The sequence below is a fragment of the Podarcis filfolensis genome (assembly GCF_964270895.1).
Source record: "Podarcis filfolensis genome assembly, chromosome: 12".
Classification (NCBI taxonomy): Eukaryota; Metazoa; Chordata; class Lepidosauria; order Squamata; family Lacertidae; genus Podarcis; species Podarcis filfolensis.
Window position 1 is genome coordinate 7,005,645 of NC_139614.1, and position 22,392 is coordinate 7,028,036.

The window sequence follows — 22,392 nt, forward strand, 5'->3', positions numbered from 1 at the left end:
CGATTGCCCCCGAAAAGGAATGTGAACTAGAAGGTTTGGTGGTTCTATCAGTGTTTTGGATTTCCAGTATATATTTCATGGACTTGGGATCTCCGGGAAGCAATATTGCTTGCTGTTCCAGGCAGAATCACAGCTGTCGACTTACAGATTTGAAAATTAGGGACCAGCAGCCTCAAAAATAAGGGATCAGCAGCCAAAATAAGGGATTTTCCAAGCACAGGTATGTTCAGCTTTTGAGCCCCTCCAAGCCAAAGGCAGAAAGCCCAGCCAACAGCCAAACGAAGCCTTAAGTGGTGGTTCCCACAGCGCAGCAACCCAACAAAGGGGATGCAGCAAGGAAAACCACCGTCACCTCTCCGCTGGGAAGCGCTGAGCAAAGGCGAGTCCCCAGGCAACGCGGCCAATTTGATCGGCACAAGGCATGCAAGCTCCACCCCCCAATTGTTCTTGAACTCCTTATTGGGTGAGCAACACAGCCAAGCAACACAGTTGGAGCCTCCCTCCTCCCTGGCCGGCAGGGAGGGAGGGAGGGAGAGGAGCTGCTTCCTTTGAAACCTGGGAAATTTAAGGGACATCATCAATAAGGGACAGCAGCGGGACACAGCGCTGGGATAAGGGACTTTCCCGCCAAATAAGGGACGGTTGACAGCTATGGGCAGAATCCCTGCACCCTGAACATGCTTGCCACAAAACCACAGAGCTGAATAGGACTGTGAAGGTCATCTGACCAAACTCCATGCTTAATGCAGGATCTGCAATGCAGGATGCAACTACAGCAGCCCTGATAGGTGGCTGTCTAGCCTTTCCTTACACACTTCCAACCTATCGCCTCCTGAAGGAGTTCTCCTCCAGCTGTCAAGCAATTCCATTGATTCGGTGGAACTAAAATTCCCATACTAGATTCCTGAATGAAAAATTTTTATTTGGCCCTCTACTTTTACACATCCCCCAACTGACTTGCTTTGGAAGTATTTTTCAATTTTAATTTAAGGTTTATTACATTTACTCTATGTATTTACCAGCACCCAAAGAAAATCACAAATCAATTATTTGTTTCACCAGCCCACAGTGTTGTAATGTGGATATTTTAAGGGGACTGACGTGTCTTTCTTTATTACAGAATAAAACGGTAATTTTCCAGTCCTAAAATGCAGAGGTCAGAGGTGGATGTTATGTTTTGATGATGTGTACTGTCTTAGCAGTTACAGCAATATTTCTTTCAGCCTTATAATAAGGGTTAAAGCAGATGACTAATCTTTCAAAAATGTACTCATTACACACACAAAAATCACAAAAATAACTTGGAAAAGTAAACTCACAAACAGTTTGACTGGTGGTATTTGATTATGCAAAACCAAAGCTATCTTAATAATGCACCCTGGCTATCATCTAGCAAGAGAAGATGTACACAGCGGAGATTTTCCCATTGTTGGTTCTAGAGGAGCTTCCCTGTTGCTCAAGGAAGGTCCATAGTTCAGTAGCAAAGCATCTGCTTTGCATATAGAAGATCTCTGGTTCAATCCCCAGTATCTCCAGTTATGCTGAGACTCCCCTCCATCCTGGAGAGCTGCTGCCAGAGTGCTTCACAAGCTGTTTTGTTTTTTTAAAAGCTTCTTAATGAATACCAGTCTGCCTTTGCTCTCCATATGAATACTAGTTCCTAAACATTTTAAATGGGGGTGTGGGCAAGAGCATAACTGTACTATGAAATGGGTGCATGCCAAGTTGTCAAAAGAAGCAAAACACAAGAATCAGAACAGTACGTTTCCGAGCACAATTCAAAGTGTTGGTGCTGACCTTTAAAGCCCTAAACGGCCTCGGTCCAGTATACCTGAAGGAGCGTCTCCAACCTCATTGTTTTACCCGGACACTGAGGTCCAGCTCCGAGGGCCTTCTGGTGGTTCCCTCACTGCGAGAAGTGAGGTTACTGGGAACCAGGCAGAGGGCCTTCTCAGTGGTGATGCCTGACCTGTAGAACGCCCTCCCATCAATGTCAAGGAAATAAACAACTACCTGACTTTTAGAAGACATCTGAAGGCAGCCCTGTTTAGGGAAGCTTTTAGTGTTTGATGTATTGCAGTGTTTTAGTATTTTTTTGGAAGCCGCCCAGAGTGGCTGGGGAAGCCCAGCCAGATGGGCGGGGTATAAATAATAAATTATTATTATTATTATTATTATTATTATTAGAGGATATCGTCATCAGGACTGAACTCATGTATGAGCAGGATCATGGTGGGAACTAGAGTAGCATGATCAGGGGCTAGCTACGCTGTAAGCACAAATGAGCGCAAGAAAAAGGAGGCTTCAGGAGGAGGAAATCTGTAGAAGCAGCGAGGGGTGCCCAACTTTGGAAGAGGGTAATTGGAACAGAAAACTAGCAGGTATGTCTGTCTAATCCTCTCCCGGAGTCTCCAAACCACTTTTCTTCCAGCAGGGTTCAAATAAAGGGCAAACAGCATTTGAAACCTCATCAGTGATGGTGATTCTGAAGCATATGGGGATGTGATCTGGGATGGAGAAGCAGGAAGTGGATTAGACATACTTGCTTGTTGGTTCTCCAGTCCAAATTATTCTCTTCCAAAGCTGCTCCAGGGTGCTTTAATGCGTACATCTGGGTGTAACACATAGTTATCCCCTCAATTTACTAATCTATATGTTCATCTTGTGATCTCCAGAATTTATCTTGCACTACATTACCTTGTTCAGCTGAGTCTGCAGCTGCAAATGCTCAGTCTAATCTATGTACATCCTCAACAGCTGTTTGACAGCCGACAGATCAACATATGCCTGTAAGCTTCAGCCTAAAGCTGCACCATCAGTGCACAGGTACGGAAATAAATCATCACAAAATATGACTGAAAGTTGGGGAGAATGTGATAATAGTACTGTGAAAACAGTCACAATTCAGAGTTAATTGTCGTTTTCAATAATCGGATCCTTTTGTTTTCCCCCAATTATATATATATTAAAAGAAACATACAATGGTTAATGGCTACTTTGAAGAACTACTCAACACTTCTTCTGTGGAATTTGCATTAAGTCTGTGATTAAAAGATCCAGACTAATTACATGTGGGACACAGTTTCAGTGTACAATGTATACTTTGAAGTGTAAAGTTCTGTCAATAAAATATTCATAGAAGTGTTACACACACAAAAAACACCCTGTGAAAATGGGTATGAACTGAAAACAAGAAGGAAGACAGAGATGATTCATTTTAAAAAGTACAGCAGGCAAATGGCATTCCAAGGCTGGAAAATAACTGCAATACACTATGTCTGGTATTGTGGACCTCCTGTTTTTCAAAAGTCAAGCCACGGACCCCCTTCTTTTGAAAATGTTGATATCTCTGCAGTAGTTTTTGTTATGTGAATGGTGCCCCCGTACCCTCCAATATGTTCCAGTGCAAAACCAGGATGTGTTCCCGTGCAAGTCACATGACCCACATGAGAGCACAGCACCCAAAAACGGGAGGTCCTGGACAGTTGAAGGGCATGTGCCACAGACCCCCTGGATGGGTTACGTCATGGACCACCAATTAGGACCTACTTCATTCCATGATAAAAAGGACTCACCTGGAGCAAAAGCTAAAACAAAGAATCAGGAAAACTGAAATGACCACTCCTTCTCCTCGAACAAAGTACCGGTAGATGCTATCATACTAGCTACCTGGTGTACACAGTGCATATATTACACCAGGTAGCTAGTAGCCAGAATGATCTCGCAGTCACAGAGTTCAGGAATTTGTTTTATTTAGCTAAATTTATATACTGCTTGAGTGTAACAAAACCACTAAGCGGTTGACACTACAACTAAGGAGCAGACATTTAACAGTGGGGCAAAAATTGTAGAGTGGCCTTCCAGTCTGTATGTCCTTAATGCCCTTGCTCTTGTGTTTTTCAAAGGTGGGTAAATTTAAAGCACAACTGGAAATAACAGAAAAGTAACGTAACTTAATTATGCACTATTGGAGCCCTGTACTGTTGTTAAGCGTCTCTTCCTTTACTTAGGTAAAGGTAAAGGTACCCCTGCCCATACGGGCCAGTCATGTCCGACTCTGGGGTTGCGCGCCCATCTCGCTTAAGAGGGGGCCAGTGCTGTCCGGAGACACTTCCGGGTCACGTGGCCAGCATGACGAAGCTGCTCTGGCGAGCCAGCACCAGCGCAGCACACGGAAACACCGTTTACCTTCCCGCTAGAAAGCGGTACCTATTTATCTACTTGTACTTAAGAGTGCTTTCGAACTGCTAGGTGGGCAGGAGCTGGGACCGAACGACGGGAGCTCACCCCGCTGCGGGGATTTGAACCGCTGACCATGCGATCGGCAAGTCCTAGGCGCTGAGGTTTTACCCACAGCGCCACCCGCGTCCTTTACTTACAAGTTTCTAAATGCAGCTTTCTGTATACATTGACTTACGCCAACAAGGCTGTCCCCAGGCTTTCTATCTAACAAAGTATGGTTTTCTGCCACCGTAATACCTGCCTGGCATATTCCTTGTTAGAATGAACACAGCACTTGCAAGTGTTGCAGAGGGTCAGAAGACATGGCAGAGCATTGTGTGGCTGTCACACAAAACATCTGTGACTTTACCATATGAGAGTGCTGGAGGTGAAATAGTTAAACAGGTTACCCTATCAGAACCCAGGGGGTGGAGTCCGAGCGACTATAAAACTAGCTCTGGGAGGAGCAAAAGGGGGTGTTCGTGAGGTGTTCGTTGGGAGTTGGGTGGGTGGTTGGAGTGGGAGGAACTGGGATAGAGTCTGTGGGTAGGTTGAGTTCGTGTAGCGAAATAAGCCGAGTCAAAAACAGTTAGAGGCTGGGAAGACAAGTAAATATCTGAGAGGTGGTTTAGAGAGTGAGAGCAGGTAGCAGAAGTTATAGGTCTGGATAGGCACCCCATGAATGAAATTGACCGATACTGTTTATGAAACCACACGCTTGTTAAACTGCAATAAATAAACAAAAGTTTATGTTCCAGTTTAACCCTGACTGGACTCAGTATTGTACCAGGTAGGGCCTGGGTGGTGGCAGTGAGAAATAAAGTGGTGGCACAGGGATCAATAGACGGTGAAATGTCCGGGGACCCTGTGTGATCGCCACAACATCTACCATCCCAGCTGTAGCTTTCCCAGGCATCTCTGCACTTGCTTTTCATATTGGGGGGCTCATCATGCTGGGATATGTCTTCCCCCACCACCTCTCTCCAAGCAATGACATTTACGTGCTAAATGTGTTTTATCTCACTGTGTAATAAATATAAGGCTAGTAGTGACTATGTGGTAAGATGCACTGCAATACAGCTGGGATGGCGTAAATTTCGCTGTGCACTCTGCATTTTTCCACAAGTGACCTGTCCCTTGTGGAAAAAATGCATCCAAAGCTGCAGTCTGCAAGCCAGAAGGATCCTAGACTCATCATAAAACGTTTCGCAAACAAAGGCTCTAATCATTGACAAGCTGTTGCTTTTACTGCTTCCTACTACAAGTTGTGGGAATCTTCTAGACCTAAATCAATTTTTCAAACAAGTGGCCCCATGAGATACCACACACATTCCATTTGAAAGCAATTTATAAAAAGTGCCTCAGCAGCTGAACATAAATCCACTGCACTCTCTGGACATGTCTGCAGTAATGTGCAATAGTTTCGTTCCCTTACAGTCATCAGGGGTTATTGTTCATTTATTTTCAAGGGGCTTCCAGAGGCTTTGTTTTTCTCCTCAGTCTTTTGCACCTCTTCCCTGGGAAACGGCCTCCCCCCCCACCCTAACACATTTTCTGAGGTGTCCATTCAAACAAATATATTTATGAACTCCAGTGAAGCCCCAAGCCAATAAAAAATGTAGGTTCTCATCAGGGGCAGCCTGTTAATGGCCCACATTTATGGCCTGAACTGTGTAAACTTAAGTCTTTGCTTGTCAGTGGAAGCAATCAATCCTGGCTTGTTAATTAGGAAGGCTTTATGAACTGGGACTTGTCAACCTTTAACATCATTATGTGTGTTCAATAACACGCACCCGCACCCACCCCAGTTTGTATACATGCTGGGGGTTGGTGGGGGAATACAAAAGAACCCTGTCCAGCAAACGTTGTAAAAGAAACATAAGAACAGACTCCATTGGGTCAGACCAGTGACCCATTTACCTCAACTAAGTATTCCCCACCAGAGCACAGACGAAGGTGATGGGGACACGAAGATGTATAGTATTGATACTGGAGTCTATTATCTATACTCATGCTTAGAGAATTAGGATACAAGCCCAAAGCCACATCTTCCCAGGTTGTTTTTAAGAAAGTTCCACAGTTACCACTATTGTTCCTAATGGCAGAATGGTGAAAGCGGTTATTTGTTTAGCTAATTTTAATACATGGGAACAGACAAAACAGCATTAACCTATACAGAAAAAAACATTAAACCACTTCCAATTTCGCTAACCATATTAGTCAACAGGTAACATAGGATGCAGGTGGTGCTGTGGTTTAAACCACAGAGCCTAGGGCTTGCCGATCAGAAGGTCGGCGGTTTGAATCCCCGCAACGTGGTGAGCTCCCGTTGCTCGGTCCCTGCTCCTGCCAACCTAGCAGTTCAAAAGCATGTCAAAGTGCAAGTAGATAAATAGGTACCGTTCCGGCAGGAAGGTAAACGGCGTTTCCGTGCGCTGCTGTGGTTCACCAGAAGCAGCTTAGTCATGCTGGCCACATGACCTGGAAGCTGTACAGTGGCTCCCTCGGCCAATAAAGCAAGATGAGCGCCGCAACCCGAGTCGTCCACGACTGGACCTAACGGTCAGGGGTCCCTTTACCTTTAACATAGAACACCATTTCCATTCTTGGCCATGTACTTTCTAAGGGGCTTGGTATTGCCACATGGTGAATATGAAAATATTGTCTGTGACATTTGATCTTTGATGGCCCATTCACTTATGCTAATTATCATTAGGAATAAGAGAGAAATCCAATTCAGAGAAGTGTTGGCATTTGGAGCTAAAATGCTCAAAGGAAGTTGAACTTAATACTGAATCCCTATTGAAAAAGCCCACAGGATGCTGGATATGATCACAGTAAGATTCTCAGTTTAGGGGAAAAATAAGAAAGCTATGCATGCTTTGTAAGAAAGATCCTTGTTTTATCTAACCAAGGTGCCGGCAGAGATGCCTTGAGCTTAGAAGGTGAGAGATATATCTTTTATGAGATTGAAATAAAGTATGAGTTGATCATATTTTTAATGAATAAATTCATCACTCCTTTCATGTTAATCCCTTAATACTACATATAATTCTATTTTAGTAGTCTGTTTAAGGTAGAATGCAACCCAGAATAAAAAATAAAACAACATTTTAACTTTATTTACAGGCTCACGGCATAGACAAAGGAATTTTCCCCAGTGCTATAACGACATTGATACTGAGAAGTAATAATAAAAACTGGATTGAGTTCTTAAGGATGTGGAAAGATTGGTTCATCTATCCAAAAAGGAGAATTTAAAATCAAGGTAAGAAGTCTGTGCATGCATGAGAGCAGAATCTCCTTGCTTGAAGCAACGAAGAGTTTGGGGGCACTATGAAGACTTTCTCCCAAACCAACTGTGCCAAATATTTATGCGTGCACACCCTGTGAAAACAAAAACAAAAACCATTCAAGTTCTTCACAGCCTCCCCTCCCTGCGTCTTTCAGTAGGCCCGTTCAGTTTGCACCCTGTATCCCATGAATGACAACAACAAAAATCAGTGAAAGGTTTGTACCAGTATTATTTAAAGGTAAAAACCAGCTCAAAGCTAAGCCTAGAAGCAAATCGGAAGCCAAATAAGATTGTACACAACCAGAATAATATTTTCCATCTGGTCAGTCCGTGGCAAAAAATCTGGCAGCAGCTTTTGGATCAATTTCTGGATGGTCTTCAAGGCTGCCCATGCAAAGAACATTACAGTAATCCAATCTAGAAGCTACTAAAGCATGAATGATCATAGCAATGTCTGTCTTTTCCAGAAGAACAGCACACATTAACTGGAGCTACTGAAAAAACAACAACCCACCTAGTTACTGCCACAACCTGGGCACCCAAAAACCGAAATATATAGCCCCCAAACTGTAAACCTATATTATGAGAGAGTTCAGCCCAACCTGAACTGAACACTCAAAACTAGATCACCCAAATCTCATAACCAACTGGATGAAATTCCATTTTGTTGCCCTGCACCTGGTCCCTCACTGCTATCACGACAAGAGTTCAGGGTTTTCAGTGGGATTTGGTGAAAATGAGAAATGGAGATGGTGACATTTCAGACCAGATCTTGATTTCACCCAGCAGTTTCGATGTTGAAAAGGACTGCAGCCTCAGACAAGAAATCTTTCCATGTTTATGTCAAGAGTTCCAAGTGTCAGAATTGGCCCCAGGAGATGAACGAAAAACAGATCAGGCTCTGAGGGACTCAGACCAGATGCTCAATAGTCATATCAGATTTGGGACCAAGACCCCCTGCAGAGACTATCTGAAGAGCTCCAGGCATGACGGTGGGATGAATAAGCAGCCAGGAAGCAGACAGAGGGGGTTTCAGAGCATGTTGGAAGAAAAGGCAAAGAACCTGAAGAGGATAAACTAGGAAATAGAAAAATCGGGAAAGAAAAAGACAGACCTTGGTCACCTTGTTATGGTTTAACATCCTTTTCCATGAAGAGGTAACAAAGGATGAATGTGAACAAACATAGGCTTGTTGTCTTCCTATTGGCTATTCACTATGAATTGCCTGGCACTGCTACTGTTGTCTTTTAGTCAAAAATTACTTAGTGGAAATCATTTAATTTAGAGACTTCCATACTTCTACGTACCTGCAAAGTCCTAAAGTTTACAGAAATCACTTCCTTATTTTGGGGAGCCCCATTCCCCCTCCAAACTTATCAGTATTTGACCATCTAGGTTTGCTTTTACAGGGTGCAGGTCATTGTTTTGCTGCAATGTGGAGCACTCCTGTTCACGGTTTCAACCAGCCAGCCGTCCATGTCCTATTCCAGGATACTCCATTCCACTTCTCCTTGGTTTTCCCCTCCTCCCCCTCCCCCACTAAAGATGCTCAGCATTGTGGCCATTGGACACACTTAATTCTCACTGAGATCTTTTGGAGCTTCCCCACCCCCCTTGGATTTCACTCCTAAATTTAATTGTTGCTGAAAGCCAGATGATTCCTATACATATGGGTGGCCATATTAAAAAATAACCTTTACCCCACAAACATTTCTGATAAGAGTGAAATCTGCAACAAATTGATGCAGTGTATTCTCACTTTCTAACATGCAGTTAAACTCTAAGCAGGGCATTCCACCCCACCCAGCCACATCCCTCCTGGTTTTCTTTTCCATATGACATGGCTTCCTGTGGCTACTGAGCATGCTCAGTCCTCACTAGGGAGTTTTGCCCCATTAAGGGTTTTTTTTAATGGCATTTTGCATACTTCTAAAAACCTTTAGGGATTTTAGGGATACTTCTAGGGATGTGGGTGGCACTGTGGGTTAAACCACAGAGCCTAGGACTTGCCGATCAGAAGGTCGGCGGTTCTAATCCCCACGACGGGGTGAGCTCAGTCCCTGCTCCTGCCAACCTAGCAGTTTGAAAGCACATCAAAGTGCAAGTAGATAAATAGGTACCGCTCCGGCGGGAAGGTAAATGGCGTTTCCGTGTGCTGCTCTGGTTTGCCAGAAGCGGCTTAGTCATGCTGGCCACATGACCCAGAAGCTGTACGCCAGCTCCCTCGGCTACTAAGGCGAGATGAGCGCCGCAACCCCAGAGTCGGTCACGACTGGATCTAATGGTCAGGGGTCCCTTTACCTTTTTAAAAATCTTTGCATTCTCCTCAAACATGCCGATTCCTTTCTTGTATTTTTTCATTGGTGCCATTTTGGCTCCATTTCTGTCAGCACTCACCACCTGAGTTTGCTATTAAGGAGGAGAATGCTAAAAATATTTTTTGGATGACTGAAGATTAAAAAAAAAACACCTCATTTAAATTTGTGAATAATTGGAGATAAAAATAATGTTGTTGCCAAAAGCTGGAATGGAATTCTTTTAGGTTTCCTGTTCTCACCCAAGCCTTAGGCTCAACCTCCCACCTTATGAAATTCAACTTCTTCAGACTGCCTTATGGAAAAATCAATATACATATAAATACACATCACCTCAACAAAGGAAGTGAAGGGCATCTGAAATTATTTCCATCTAACTGGAGCTGAGTGAAAGGTAACAGCAGCAATGCCTGACTGTAGTCAAATGGCATTAATGCCTTGATTTCTTCACTGATTTGGGATACCCTCTGCTACTGAAACAGAATAACTGGGTTCAAAACTGAGCAGAGATACTCAAGGAAGAAAGGATTATAGACAGCCTATTAGACAGGATGCAGCAATCCACAGAACCAGGTTAAGATGTTCTGGGTGGGGCTGCACTCCCCCTGGAAAAAAAGAAAAAACAGGTTTGGAGTGGTGTCCTGGACCCAAGATGTTAAGGACCTTAAAAATAATAAATGAACTTATCCAAATTAATACATGTTTGTGTCCAATGGTCATAGTTGGCGTACCTGCCATACTTGGTCAAAGGCACTGATAGGCATTGAGCCTACCTGAGCCTCCAAGAACAAAGTTGGACCCAGGTGCACCCTCAAACTCCACCTTACCCAAGAATAAGGTATTTGCAACCAGCTGGGAGTTGTTATAAACCACAGAATCCAAGACAAGCTTCTTCAGGAGGCATGGACACACGGCCACCAGTTTAAGGGCAGCAGGAATTGCAAGAGTCTCGTCCGCATCAACAGGCTGCATAAACTGAAATGGGAAGCATGGGAAGGCAGTGCCTTGGACACCTCGGCTAGAACTGCAAAGACATGTTGTCGGACGCTCATGCCCTGCAATGGGAGCCAGCATGATTAATGGTCCAAGATGGTGGGAAGTGTATCCAGGGTGGGGTGGGGAGTACAGGTTCCCTATCCCTATCACAAGTGAGACTGAGGAGGAAGAAGATTGGATTTGATACCCCGCTTTATCACTACCCTAAGGAGTCTCAAAGCGGCTAACAATCCCCCACAATGAACACTCTGTGAGGTGAGTGAGGCTGAGAGACTTCAGAGAAGTGTGACTAGCTCAAGGTTCACCAGATTACGAGTCTACCGCTCTTAACCACTACACCACACTGGCATATGCCGCTGGAGGAGGAATGGGATGCAAATACAGTGGTACCTCGGGTTACAGACGCTTCAGGTTACAGATGCTTCAGGTTACAGACTCCGCTAACCCAGAAATAGTACCTCAGGTTAATAACTTTGCTTCAGGATGAGAACAGAAATTGCACAGTAGCGGCATGGCGGCAACAGGAGGCCCCATTAGCTAAAGTGGTACCTTCAGGTTTCAGGTTAAGAACGGACCTCCAGAACTATTTAAGTTCTTAACCTGAGGTACCACCATATGATAAGCTATGTGATAGCTAAACCAATGGGAAATGAGGCAGGCAGTTGTTTCGCAGGACACCTGCCTGATATTCATCTGCATATTTCCTGCAGAGATGAAAGGTGACCTGTCTTTCCCCTCTTGCCTAGTCTGTTTTATAGCAGTAACCAAGTATATCCCCCCCCCCTCACCACTTAATAGGCCAGCTGATTGCTTGCCTTGCTTCCGCACTCCTGGTTGGAGACTAAAACTAGAATAGTCCTCCTCTGAAGCCACTCAATAGCTCTGCCTCCTCTCCCAGCATGGCAGTACCTCTTATCTCCAAATACCTCACATGCCAGAACTCATACAGATTATAGTCTCGGTAACATGGGTATGTGGGAGACTCTGCAATTAAAAGGGCTCCGTTGTGGGCTTGGCATACTCTCGTTAAAGAAAAAACTTTGCCATGGTTACCATCCTTACATGAGAGCTGCTTTCTTGCCAAGCCTGCCCCCTTTTTATTATTTCTAAACAGTTACAGTACATCAAAATGGGAAATAAGTAATGAGATAATTGGAACCTGACTATTTAATATAGGCTACAAGGAAGGACAGATCCTGAAGCTGAGGCTCCAATACTTTGGCCACCTCATGAGAAGAGAAGACTCCCTGGAAAAGACCCTGATGTTGGGAAAGATGGAGGGCACAAGGAGAAGGGGACGACAGAGGAAGAGATGGTTGGACAGTGTTCTTGAAGCTACCAGTATAAGTTTGACCAAACTGCGGGAGGCAGTGAAAGACAGGAGTGCCTGGCGTGCTCTGGCCCATGGGGTCACGAAGAGTCGGACACGACTAAATGACTAAACAACAACAACAACAACAACAACAACAACAACAACAACAACAACAAGGAAGCACATGTGAAAGCCAAAAGTTCCAGCAACCCTTCTCCCTGTACAGGCAGGCAGCCTCCTTCTCAAGCGCTTGCAAGTGTGGCTACTGAAAAATACACCTGATTAATGTCACCAGTCCAGTGGCGTAGCGTGGGGGGTGCAGGGGGGGCCGGCCGCACCGGGCGCAACATCTGGGGGTTAGGGCAAATCCATGGGTTAGGGGGCGCAAATCCACGGGTTAGGGGGCGCAGATTACTTGCCTTGCCCCGGGTGCTGACAACCCACGCTACGCCACTGCACCAGTCCATCAATGGAGTGAATGCTTCAAGGTGAAGGGAGTGGGGGGGAGGGAGAGCCATGGCTTCTGCAAAATTGGCTCCCCTAGAGCAAGTGCTACCACATTAATGCTAGATGGATAAATTATAGCAGGACAGCTGGGCTTCAGTAAGTGATCCCCATAACCCTGTCCTTCTTTCACATATAAATGTACTTCCCCAGAGAGATCCAGCCATTTAAAGGCTGCTCGCTGACTGAAAGGCAATTACGTCCAGAACTGGCCCATACATTTTCATGTTTACCAGGAAACCCTTAAGTCACCCAAAGGACGAGATTGCTCGTGGACGTGTTAATGGAACAGAGTGTGTTTCAAGTCTCTGACTTAAGAATGGATGCCATCTGGATCAGTAACAGCCAACAACTTGTATCCAACATATGGACACTAAACCTTCGCGCAGTAAAGTCAAAGCATTTTAGTCCGGCTTCTGCTGAGCAAAGGGGAAGCCACCAAAGCTGTGGGCTCTGCAGAAGGCGTACTGCAGGCATGTGAAAATGGAACAATATGGGGTTGGGGGGGCAGAGAATGCAAGTACAGATAGGAACAGGGAAAAGAAGGATCATTGGTCATTATGTTAATAAGCCCAAGACCTCATTCACTAGGATTCTCATTCGCTTCGGATATTTAGCATGGTGAGGTGCAAAATTTACTCTGGAGCAGAGATACAATCCACAGGTGACTTGCCATTGACAGACACCCATGTAATTGCATCAAATGGCTACAAAGCCAGTACAGTGGTACCTCTGGTTACAGATGCTTCAGGTTACAGATGCTTCAGGTTACAGACTCTGCTAACCCAGAAATATTACCTCGGGTTAATAACTTTGCTTCAGGATGAGAACAGAAATCGTGCTCCGGCGGCGCAGTGGCAGCAGGAGGCCCCATTAGCTAAAGCGATACCTCAGGTTAAGAACAGTTTCAGGTTAAGAACAGACCTCCGGAACGAATTAAGTTCTTAACCAGAGGTACCACTATAGCCGTCTCTGTACTGTGACCTCTGCTCGCCTTAACTTGGTGTGCAGGTTTTCTCATCACCGAAACATACCAGACTCCATAAGCGCTGTAAGAGGTCGTTTTCCAAAGTCTGGTTACCACTTACTTGGCTGCCATAGCACTAAATCCCTCCTCAGGCCATTTCGATCAGGGTTTCCATTTGGGCAGAGAGCCTCCGCAGATACGTTGTAGGGGCAGGAGGAGCTGTGTGGCTTCATCAGTGGCGCAAGACACAAGTGCCCACAGCCCCCTTCTACCCATGCTTCCCTCTTCAGAGGGTAATGACTGCAGAAGGCTTCTCATTTTATGGGTGACGTATCGGGCCGATGTATCAACTGCTGTTGGAGTGCAGGCTTACCTGCAGTCCAGGCTTAGCTACACCCTGGATCCTGCTCTAACCTTTTAATGCTGGGACTGGTAGAACAGCAATGCCTTTGCGCCTTGGTTCCTCTTTGTTTTCTAGCCCCCAAGCCACTGACCCACCAAGGCCAAAAGACAGAAAGAAAGGGGAGGATAAGGAGCATGCGTTTTGCATACAAAATGTCCCAGCTGGGAAAGACTCATGTCTGAAACTATGAAGGGTCACTGCAGCCATTGCAGTCAATACCGAGCAACATGGACGGGTGGTCTGAATATGTATAAAGGAACAAGAGCGTAGGGAGGAACTAGCTGTTAATCCTAGCATGGAAGATGCCTGAAATAACGATGAAATCACAGGTGGGTTGGGAGCAGTTTGCACTTACACTGTTCCCCTGGAACGTATAGCTTCTTGCCCCAAGTGAGCAAACAGGTGTCACAGCTGTATTAAAATGAATTTAGCTTTCAGAAACATTTTTCCTCCTGTATTCTAATTAAGCTGCTGTACTATTCCAAGCTCTGACTGTCAGAGACATTCCTGGGAATGGGAATTTATAGTTAAATTAAACAGCCTTGTGTTTTTCCACCTATCTCCCTATTGCCAAAACCAAAGGGGAGGGGAACCCTTGCAGAGATGTATCTTTGGTCTCCCTCCTCCTCCGCACTTTGGTTCTTCCTCCCTTACAGGAGTCATGCCGAATGACTACAATCTGAAATCACAGTGGAAATCTAATTAGGGGTGGGGAAAAATACCTTTCATCTAATAAAGTCCTCACATGTTGCAGCATATCACTCACAAGCCAGTTCCCATACTATCGCATGACTAGATAGGTATCTGAAAACAGACATCCGCCCTACTTCTCCGATAAGAGATTTGCTGCCGCAATCTTCTTCTCTTTTTTAAGGGGTTGGGTGGGGAGGAGACTCCAGAGCACAGGCAGCAAACTTCTGCAAGAATTCTTCGTGATGGCTGCACAGCTCATGTTCAGTTTGCACAGGTATGACCCTTATTCAGAGGCAAATAAGCAGGTGAGGCAGATGAGGAGGAGTAAAGAAAACAGGAATGAAGAAGGCTTGGAGGAAGAGGGCTGCACTGCTCTTCAGTTTGCTGAGAGATTTCTTTCCACTAACCCACACCTGGTCCTAGTCCTCTGGGTAGGAACGGAAGGGGTGGGGAAGGAAACACTGACAAACTGGCAGCCTATTAATTGTATTTTAATCAATGTGCAACTTCTGTTTGATGAAGTTAAGGAGGCGCTGGAGAAGAGAAACAGCCAACTGCACCCCAAGGCAAAAGCAAGCATGCACAGCCAATCTGACTTCAGCTATGCCGAACGTGCTGAATGATTAATTGAAGCCATCGGGGCCCAGATCCTGTAGGTTGCACAACATGTCTGTGCCATGTGCAAAGCTGCCAATTAAAAAAGGGGTTATAGGGTGCTTCTTCTTTAGCCTGTGCCAGCTATCACCCAGGGATAACCCTCCTAAAGGCACTTAAGTCAAACCAATTGGAATAATCTGAAACAAATCAGATTTCAAGAAATCTCAGACCACTGTAGAATATGGAATATAAAACTAGCTGCCTTGTATTGACTTCGTCCATCTACTCCCATCAACATGAGTTCACCAAGGTCTTTTGCCACGGAACTACTTCCTCAGTTCTTTTCACTGGGGGTTTTCAGATCCTGAACCTGCAAAGTACTGAGTTAGGCACACTTAATGACTGAAAGTGTGCATCACTTCTAGACCCACTGCTTCCTAGTAAAATATTAGTGCACAGCATGTTCATCTAAGTTTAAGATCATCATACATGGGACATACTACAACCGAGTCTGAGCTTGGTCAGTTATTACCTTAACAGTGCAATCCTATCTGCATCTACTCAAAAGTACGTGTTGTTGAGTTCAACAAGAGGTTGTTCCCTGGTAAGGAATAGGACTGAAATCTACATCCTGTTTGTGCTTGTCATTTTCTTGACTTTAATGGCGTTTTATCACCCAAGCAATTATACACACTTTTTGCACTTTCTGCATTTGTAAAGCAAATTTTAAATGTATGTTTGATATAAGTAAGGATCTCAACTGTGGTGTATAACCAGGCAACCTGTCCTCAATCACGTGGAGAGGTATTTCACACACCACCTCAACTAACGTGCATAGCAGACTTGAAACAACTTGCCAACAAAAGGAATTTGGCCCTACCAAATTTTAGTCTAGGTTTTGTAACAAATTCACTCACAGTTTCACTCATAAGGAAGAGAAAAACAGTTTTTGTGTTATAAGACATGAATACATTCCACCCTGTAATGCTACACAGTATCTCTTTTGGGTTTTGTATGTTAACATGTGCATAATTTGGTACACACATCATGCACAGCTATGCCAGTTCTTTCTGTTGGATGGTTCCAATTTTTTTTATGGCGCCTGACCACTTGGAAGCACGCCAGTTTGTATAGCAACACACACTCCTTGGAGAACTGAATCATCCCTAATACAGAGGCTTGTGTAGAACCAAATCTCAAATTAGCAAGTACTATATGAGGGTTGGTCAACTATTAAGTTGGTTCTGCTTTCTAGAAAGCAAATGATTCCAATATACTCTGTATTTTAAAAAAAACAAATGTTTTACCATCATAAGCAACTATTGACATCTATGGGACTTGACAAACTTTTGTTGTTGTACACAATTCTATGGAGCACCAACTGACTGATGGGGTGGGGGCAGGAAGAGGAGAGGAAAGGAGAGGTGACATGCCAACTGGCAAATATTCAAATACCGTTTATGCCAGGAAAAGCCAAGCCTGAATTCCTAAACCAACCAATAATTTGAACCACCTAATTCAGTTCTTTATCTACCAAGCGATGTCTGCTCTAAACAGAAAACTCAAATTATGCCACAAATGTTCAAGTAATGCTTTTGCTACCAGAATCAGAGTTCCACTTCATTTAATATAATGCTGTTATATTATCATGTGCATTGATACAAAGTTAAAAACTTACAACACAAGCACACGTGACGCATTTGTTCCCTTCAGGCTGAAATTCCTCACCTTCACGGTAATGTCTACCTTCAAATGTACAACCTGGGTGGAAAAAAAGAGAAAATAAGTTTGGCTCATATCTGCATAAGATCTCTCTTGCAGTTGAGCTGCAATATAAATGCAATGTGTGAAAAGTACTAGTAGCCCAAACTGTTTGCAAATAGTAGGTTCGGATAAAATCATTATCTAAAATAACAGGAGCACGTATGGGAATTCCTCTTAATTGCCTCTTCATTTCCAAGCCTTTAGGGCACACCACATTATCATTTTAAATCTTATCTTCATAACCACAAAGGTCGAGGAACTTAATTAAAATGCATTAAGTTCATAGTAATGTGTTATACATCTTAGGAATTTGGATTTTAACAAACATGAAAAGAAAAATTGAACTCTGTAATCCTAACTGAGTACCATAATTATGTATTGATTATATCATGCGGAAACCAAACAGCCATCGTGAACACTGAAGAAGAAATCAATGTGATACCCTAGAGATGAGGAAGTGAGGTAGAGATTGTTCATGGACAAGAATTTTTTTTTATTAATGCCTGCTTTGCTTCTGCTTTGCACATAAACTATTGTTTTAACAGCAACAAGGATGGGGGAAAGTGTGGTGCCAGGAAAGGGGCAAACACAGAGATAGCCAGTGCCAGCTCCATGTTTAGTGGGGGGCTTGGGAACAATGTTCTGAGTGGACCCTTGCTTCCATGAGTGGGCTTCCCTCCTCATTGCCAGTGTCAGCTGTCTGTTCACTTCTGCTCTTCTTCCTATGAGTGCAACCCATAAAACCACTGTCAAGGCAAGAGGAGGGGTGTGTGAATTGGCAGCTATGGAGGGGAGGCCTCACTGAGAATATCAATTATGGCACAACTGCATTGGCGACCAGTGAGGTTTCCGGGCTCAGTTCAAAGTGCTAGTTCTGACCCACAGAGTCTTATGCAGCTCAGGACCACAACACCTCAAGGACCGCCTCTCCCCACGTGAACTGACCTGGACCCTGCAATCACCATCCATGTGACCCCCGCATGAGAGGTCCAGAGGATGGCTCCAAACTTATAGAATGTTCTCCCCAAGAAAGCTCACCTGGCCCCATCTTTATCTATATTTAAGCACGAGGCAAAATGTTTCCTTTTTTCCTGAGGTTTTTGGCTCTTTAGAGGGTTTTCAAGCATTTGTGATCTCTTTTCAGTGAGGCAGGATCTGTAGACGTATCTTTTATTTGTACAGATGTGAAGAGAGGGGTAGATTTTGATTCTGTTTATTGCAATTGGTTTGATTTTTCTATAGTCATAAAACAGTAACTGCATAAATTAGCAGCAGTCCACCACAGTGAGCCAACCGCGGGGTTGTGGGCTGTGGCAGACGCCCAACAATGCCAACCGTCGGAGCTAACTGAGGCCCTGGAAGGCTTCTCACAGGCGGTCAGAGACCACAGCCCTTAGCTAGATGGACCAGGGCTCTGGATTCTGAGCCTCGTATTCCACCTTAAAAACTGACCCACAGAACGTAATGCATTTTAGATTTGTATACCACTGTCTCTTTGAAACCTTACCTGGACATGTGGGGCAGCACATTCCTGGCTGCTTCAAAGGGTTTTTGCAATGAACAATGCAGTGAATCTCAGATTCTGTTATCACTCCTTCCTGTCAAGAGCACAACCAACCAACAATTATTTACAATCCAAAAATTAAAGTAAAGCACAGAGTACACATGGAAGGGAGGTACAGAAATAAATAACATATTATATAAGCAATTTGAACAATGGACATAATGATAACAAATTAATAGAATGATCAGAATCTTAAGACATTTTTAACATACATAATTTAAATCAGATTTTATACTTCACATCTCTGTAATGCAGCTACATTAAAAATTACTTTCCTATATGACAACATTCATACATACTCATAAATAAAGCGCACAGTGGCCTAGCCAACCTGAGGTCAACTTATGCTGGATTTTTGCATTTTCAAAAAATATCACTGTTGTTTGATGACAAAGGGGTAGACCTATGATCGAGATGGAAGGCATTCAATGATGTGTTTTTGTTTTTGTTTTTATTTACAAAGTTCATTAAATGTGGACCACTGGGCAAGGACTGGAATCGGGATGAGTTGCAGATCACATCTGATATTCAGAGTGTGCTCAGGGAAACCTTGCAAAAAACAGTTGCTGTGGTTGTCGTTGTCTCTCTGTACAATGGTACAAACTGAGATTAATCCAAAAGTAAAATAGTACTCGAGTCTGCCTAACTCCACTTGCTAGATTCAACTACGAGGTAGGAAACCAAGAAACCTTCTTGAGAGGAAAAAACGATGCCACTCTTCTCAAAAGCCTTTAAGACACAGGAAACGTTAAAATAACGCTTTGATTGCAACAGACCTGATAAAGACATTCCTCCCACCCTACTTCCTTGGAGGAAAGGGGCTTATGAAAAGAGATAAAAGGTTCTCCTCCTGTGGAATGGAAGCCTCTTATCTCTGATGCTTCTGCTGATAGGGGTCTAGTAAATGATCACTTCCTGCACTCCTTGCTCCAGAAGTCAAAATCCTGGTAAATAAAATGACAGGATGACAGGATCTCTGTGCACAGGTTGCTCTTTTCTGATGGATCTATCTGCATTCCTAAGCACAGAGAAAGAGAGGTACTTTTTAAAAACAAATTCCAAATCTGAGTGCTCTAAATGGAAGCAGAATGACCCATTTCTGCATTTGGACCCTGAAAATGACAAGTATACTCAGGCAAGAACTAGACACCCCAAGAGCAACCTTGCATTTCATGTAAACCACAAGTGTGCATTTAATTCCTCCCTCTCCCCATAGAATGCCTGGGACAACTTATTCATATCCCGATGTCACGGTGTTGCGGGTTTTCTTGTCCACAAGTGGCAGCCTATGATTACATGGGGAGACAGGGAAAGGCCCAACTCAGTGCGATCAGGATATGGGCATGTTACCACAGGCATGGCAGACAGGGGATGAAATGCACAGTTGTCTTTTGTGGCCACGGCCACACATCTCATGTGACATGAGCTCCTGACCTCAAGATCTAGCCCCCTTTTAAAAAAAGGTTTCAAAATGGATATTTGATATCTTGTTCTCCAATATAAAAATTCTCAGAGCGGCTCCCAGTATGAAATCAAATCAACAACAACAGAGTTAGACACATTTTTTAACCAAACAAAAGAGCAGGAACATGGCCAGAAAAAGGCAGAGTTTAAAATTAAAGAAATAAAAGGCCTGGGAGAATAAAGGGTGGGGGGCTCAACCCTTCTTCAGTTGACGACAGGAGATTCAGTGCTTGCCCCTGGTGAAAGAGAGCCCAAGGCACCACCGCAGAAAAGGCATATCCCCGGTCGCCATTTTCCGATAGCAGTGGAACTTAATGCGTGGGCAGGCTCACATGAAAGAATGCAGTCCCTGAGTCCAAACAGTCCTCCAAACCTGCTCCGCATACAGTGCGTTCCTGTAATGAAAGCAGGATGCTGCCAGAGCACGGATAGCCACACAACTCATTCACACACATTATCATCCAGAAGCGGTCACAGCTGGCACACTAGCCTTAGTTGGAGAAGCATGCTTCGTGCCACATGGCACTTGGTCCTCCAAAGACAAGGCCAGTTCCAAGAAGACACGTCTCCCTCCAGCCTGCAAAACTGATCCTTTAGGGCAAATGCAACCCCACCTAGAACAGGCTGAACAACCCACCATCCAGGGCAGACACCGCAACCCCACCCTCTGCCTTGTCCAGACTGAGCTGCAGTTTGTTGGCCTCCGATACGCACTTTGGATCCTACCTAAATCTAATGAAGCCTGGGAGCCTGGCATGCATTTCACTGTTCTGTATCCACCAAATGTACACTCAAACAAAGCCCAAGTACTAAAGATATACTGTTTGGCTTCTGCTACACACGACATAGACGGAATTTGGGACAAGTAACATTTATACATACCATGTTACAATTTGGGGGTAGAGAAGCCTAAGGCTAGTTTCATATTTAATATAAACATTTCAGACTTTCAGAACCCCACTCCTTTAACATCTTGAATCCATTGCTCTGTCTAAAAGTGCTTTCACAGAAGGCCCTGAATCTTTCCTTGGGGAGATCTTCATTTTCTTGCTATTTTCATAGGCAAATGTCCGAGCAATTGACTATATACAGCAATGCCCATATACCAATGGTGCCTTCCATTCTTTACTTACCTCCAGAGTCTTCATTTAATTCCCAACCCATGATAATTTCACTTTATGAATCAACACGATCTTTCCCTTTCTTGAGTTTTTTTATTGAGATTAGAAAAACAAAATCCATGAGTTCTATTCCTTACCTGACACTGATTCATGATACATGGTTTGTCTGAGACCTGCCATGACTGTGAGCTGTTATATGATTTTCCTTCAAAACTGCAACCTAGAAGGAAAATGAAAAATTAAATGAGTAGAGCAGTTCTTTTTATTTTACTAATCCACACCCAACCACTAAAAACCACCACATTCCTTCAAGGGCTGTCTAATTTCTACAGTTCTGGAGGTAGAGCATTCCACGGAAATTCTGTTATCGGAGGCACAATTTGCATTCTACAAAAATGTTACCACTTACAAAATAAAGCAAGTTTTTCATCCTCATGGTTCAGAAAATACAACTGAAAAAATGCAGGCTGGCTGATATCTAACCCTAACACAAAAGACAGAGAGAAAAAGAAAGGGGTGTGAGTCAATGGTGGTTTGGATGAGCTATAGTAATTACCTCTTTTTAGGTATTAGATAATGAGGAGACTAAAGGGGAAAGTGGAGTAGTATTTTTGTAATGTGTTATTACTAAAATAAAAGGCATTGCCCATGAAAACAGCAAGAACGTTCTTGTGCATTTTTCCAAGCCTCATATTCCGTCTCCCAGTCCTGTTCTCTGTTCAAGAGAGTTGCAATCGCAGAGAAGTACTGTCTTAAACCGCTTAATGCAGAACTCTTCAGAAAGCTGCCTGAATGGTAAATGTCTTCCACTTTGGCAAGTTTATTCAGCCAGGTAGAATTCCACCTGCTACATGACTGAGCACAGAGCATATTTGGCACGGAAAGTAGCAATTACTGAATTCCTCACATTCAGAGATATCTGCGAAGGCCTTGCTTTCCATCCTGCTCATTACACCATAATCAAGCATTAAGACCATTCATACTATTTATCTTCCAGATGGAGAAGAAACCTTCTGGATTAAATCAAAGGGGAGGAGGAACCACGGGCTTCATTCCAACGTACTCCTAAAGCTCAGCACAGAAGGCCAAACCACTTTCATTTCAAGTGCACTTTGTCAATTTGTACCGGCTATGCGTTTACTTCTAACCTTCAGACTACTGCATTGTACTTTATTA

At 43.9% G+C, this 22,392-nt stretch overlaps 1 protein-coding gene across 1 annotated transcript in view; it reads right to left on the bottom strand.

The window, feature by feature from the left end:
- BMPER (BMP binding endothelial regulator) overlaps window positions 1-22,392 on the bottom strand; it is a 168,126-nt gene that overhangs the window by 100,777 nt on the left and 44,957 nt on the right. The window contains exons 4-6 of the mRNA XM_083578001.1: window positions 21,354-21,436; window positions 18,575-18,665; window positions 16,982-17,064 (exon numbers count right to left, since the gene is read on the bottom strand). Coding sequence (XP_083434127.1) covers window positions 16,982-17,064; window positions 18,575-18,665; window positions 21,354-21,436 — 257 coding nt within the window. The remainder of the gene's footprint in view (window positions 1-16,981; window positions 17,065-18,574; window positions 18,666-21,353; window positions 21,437-22,392) is intronic.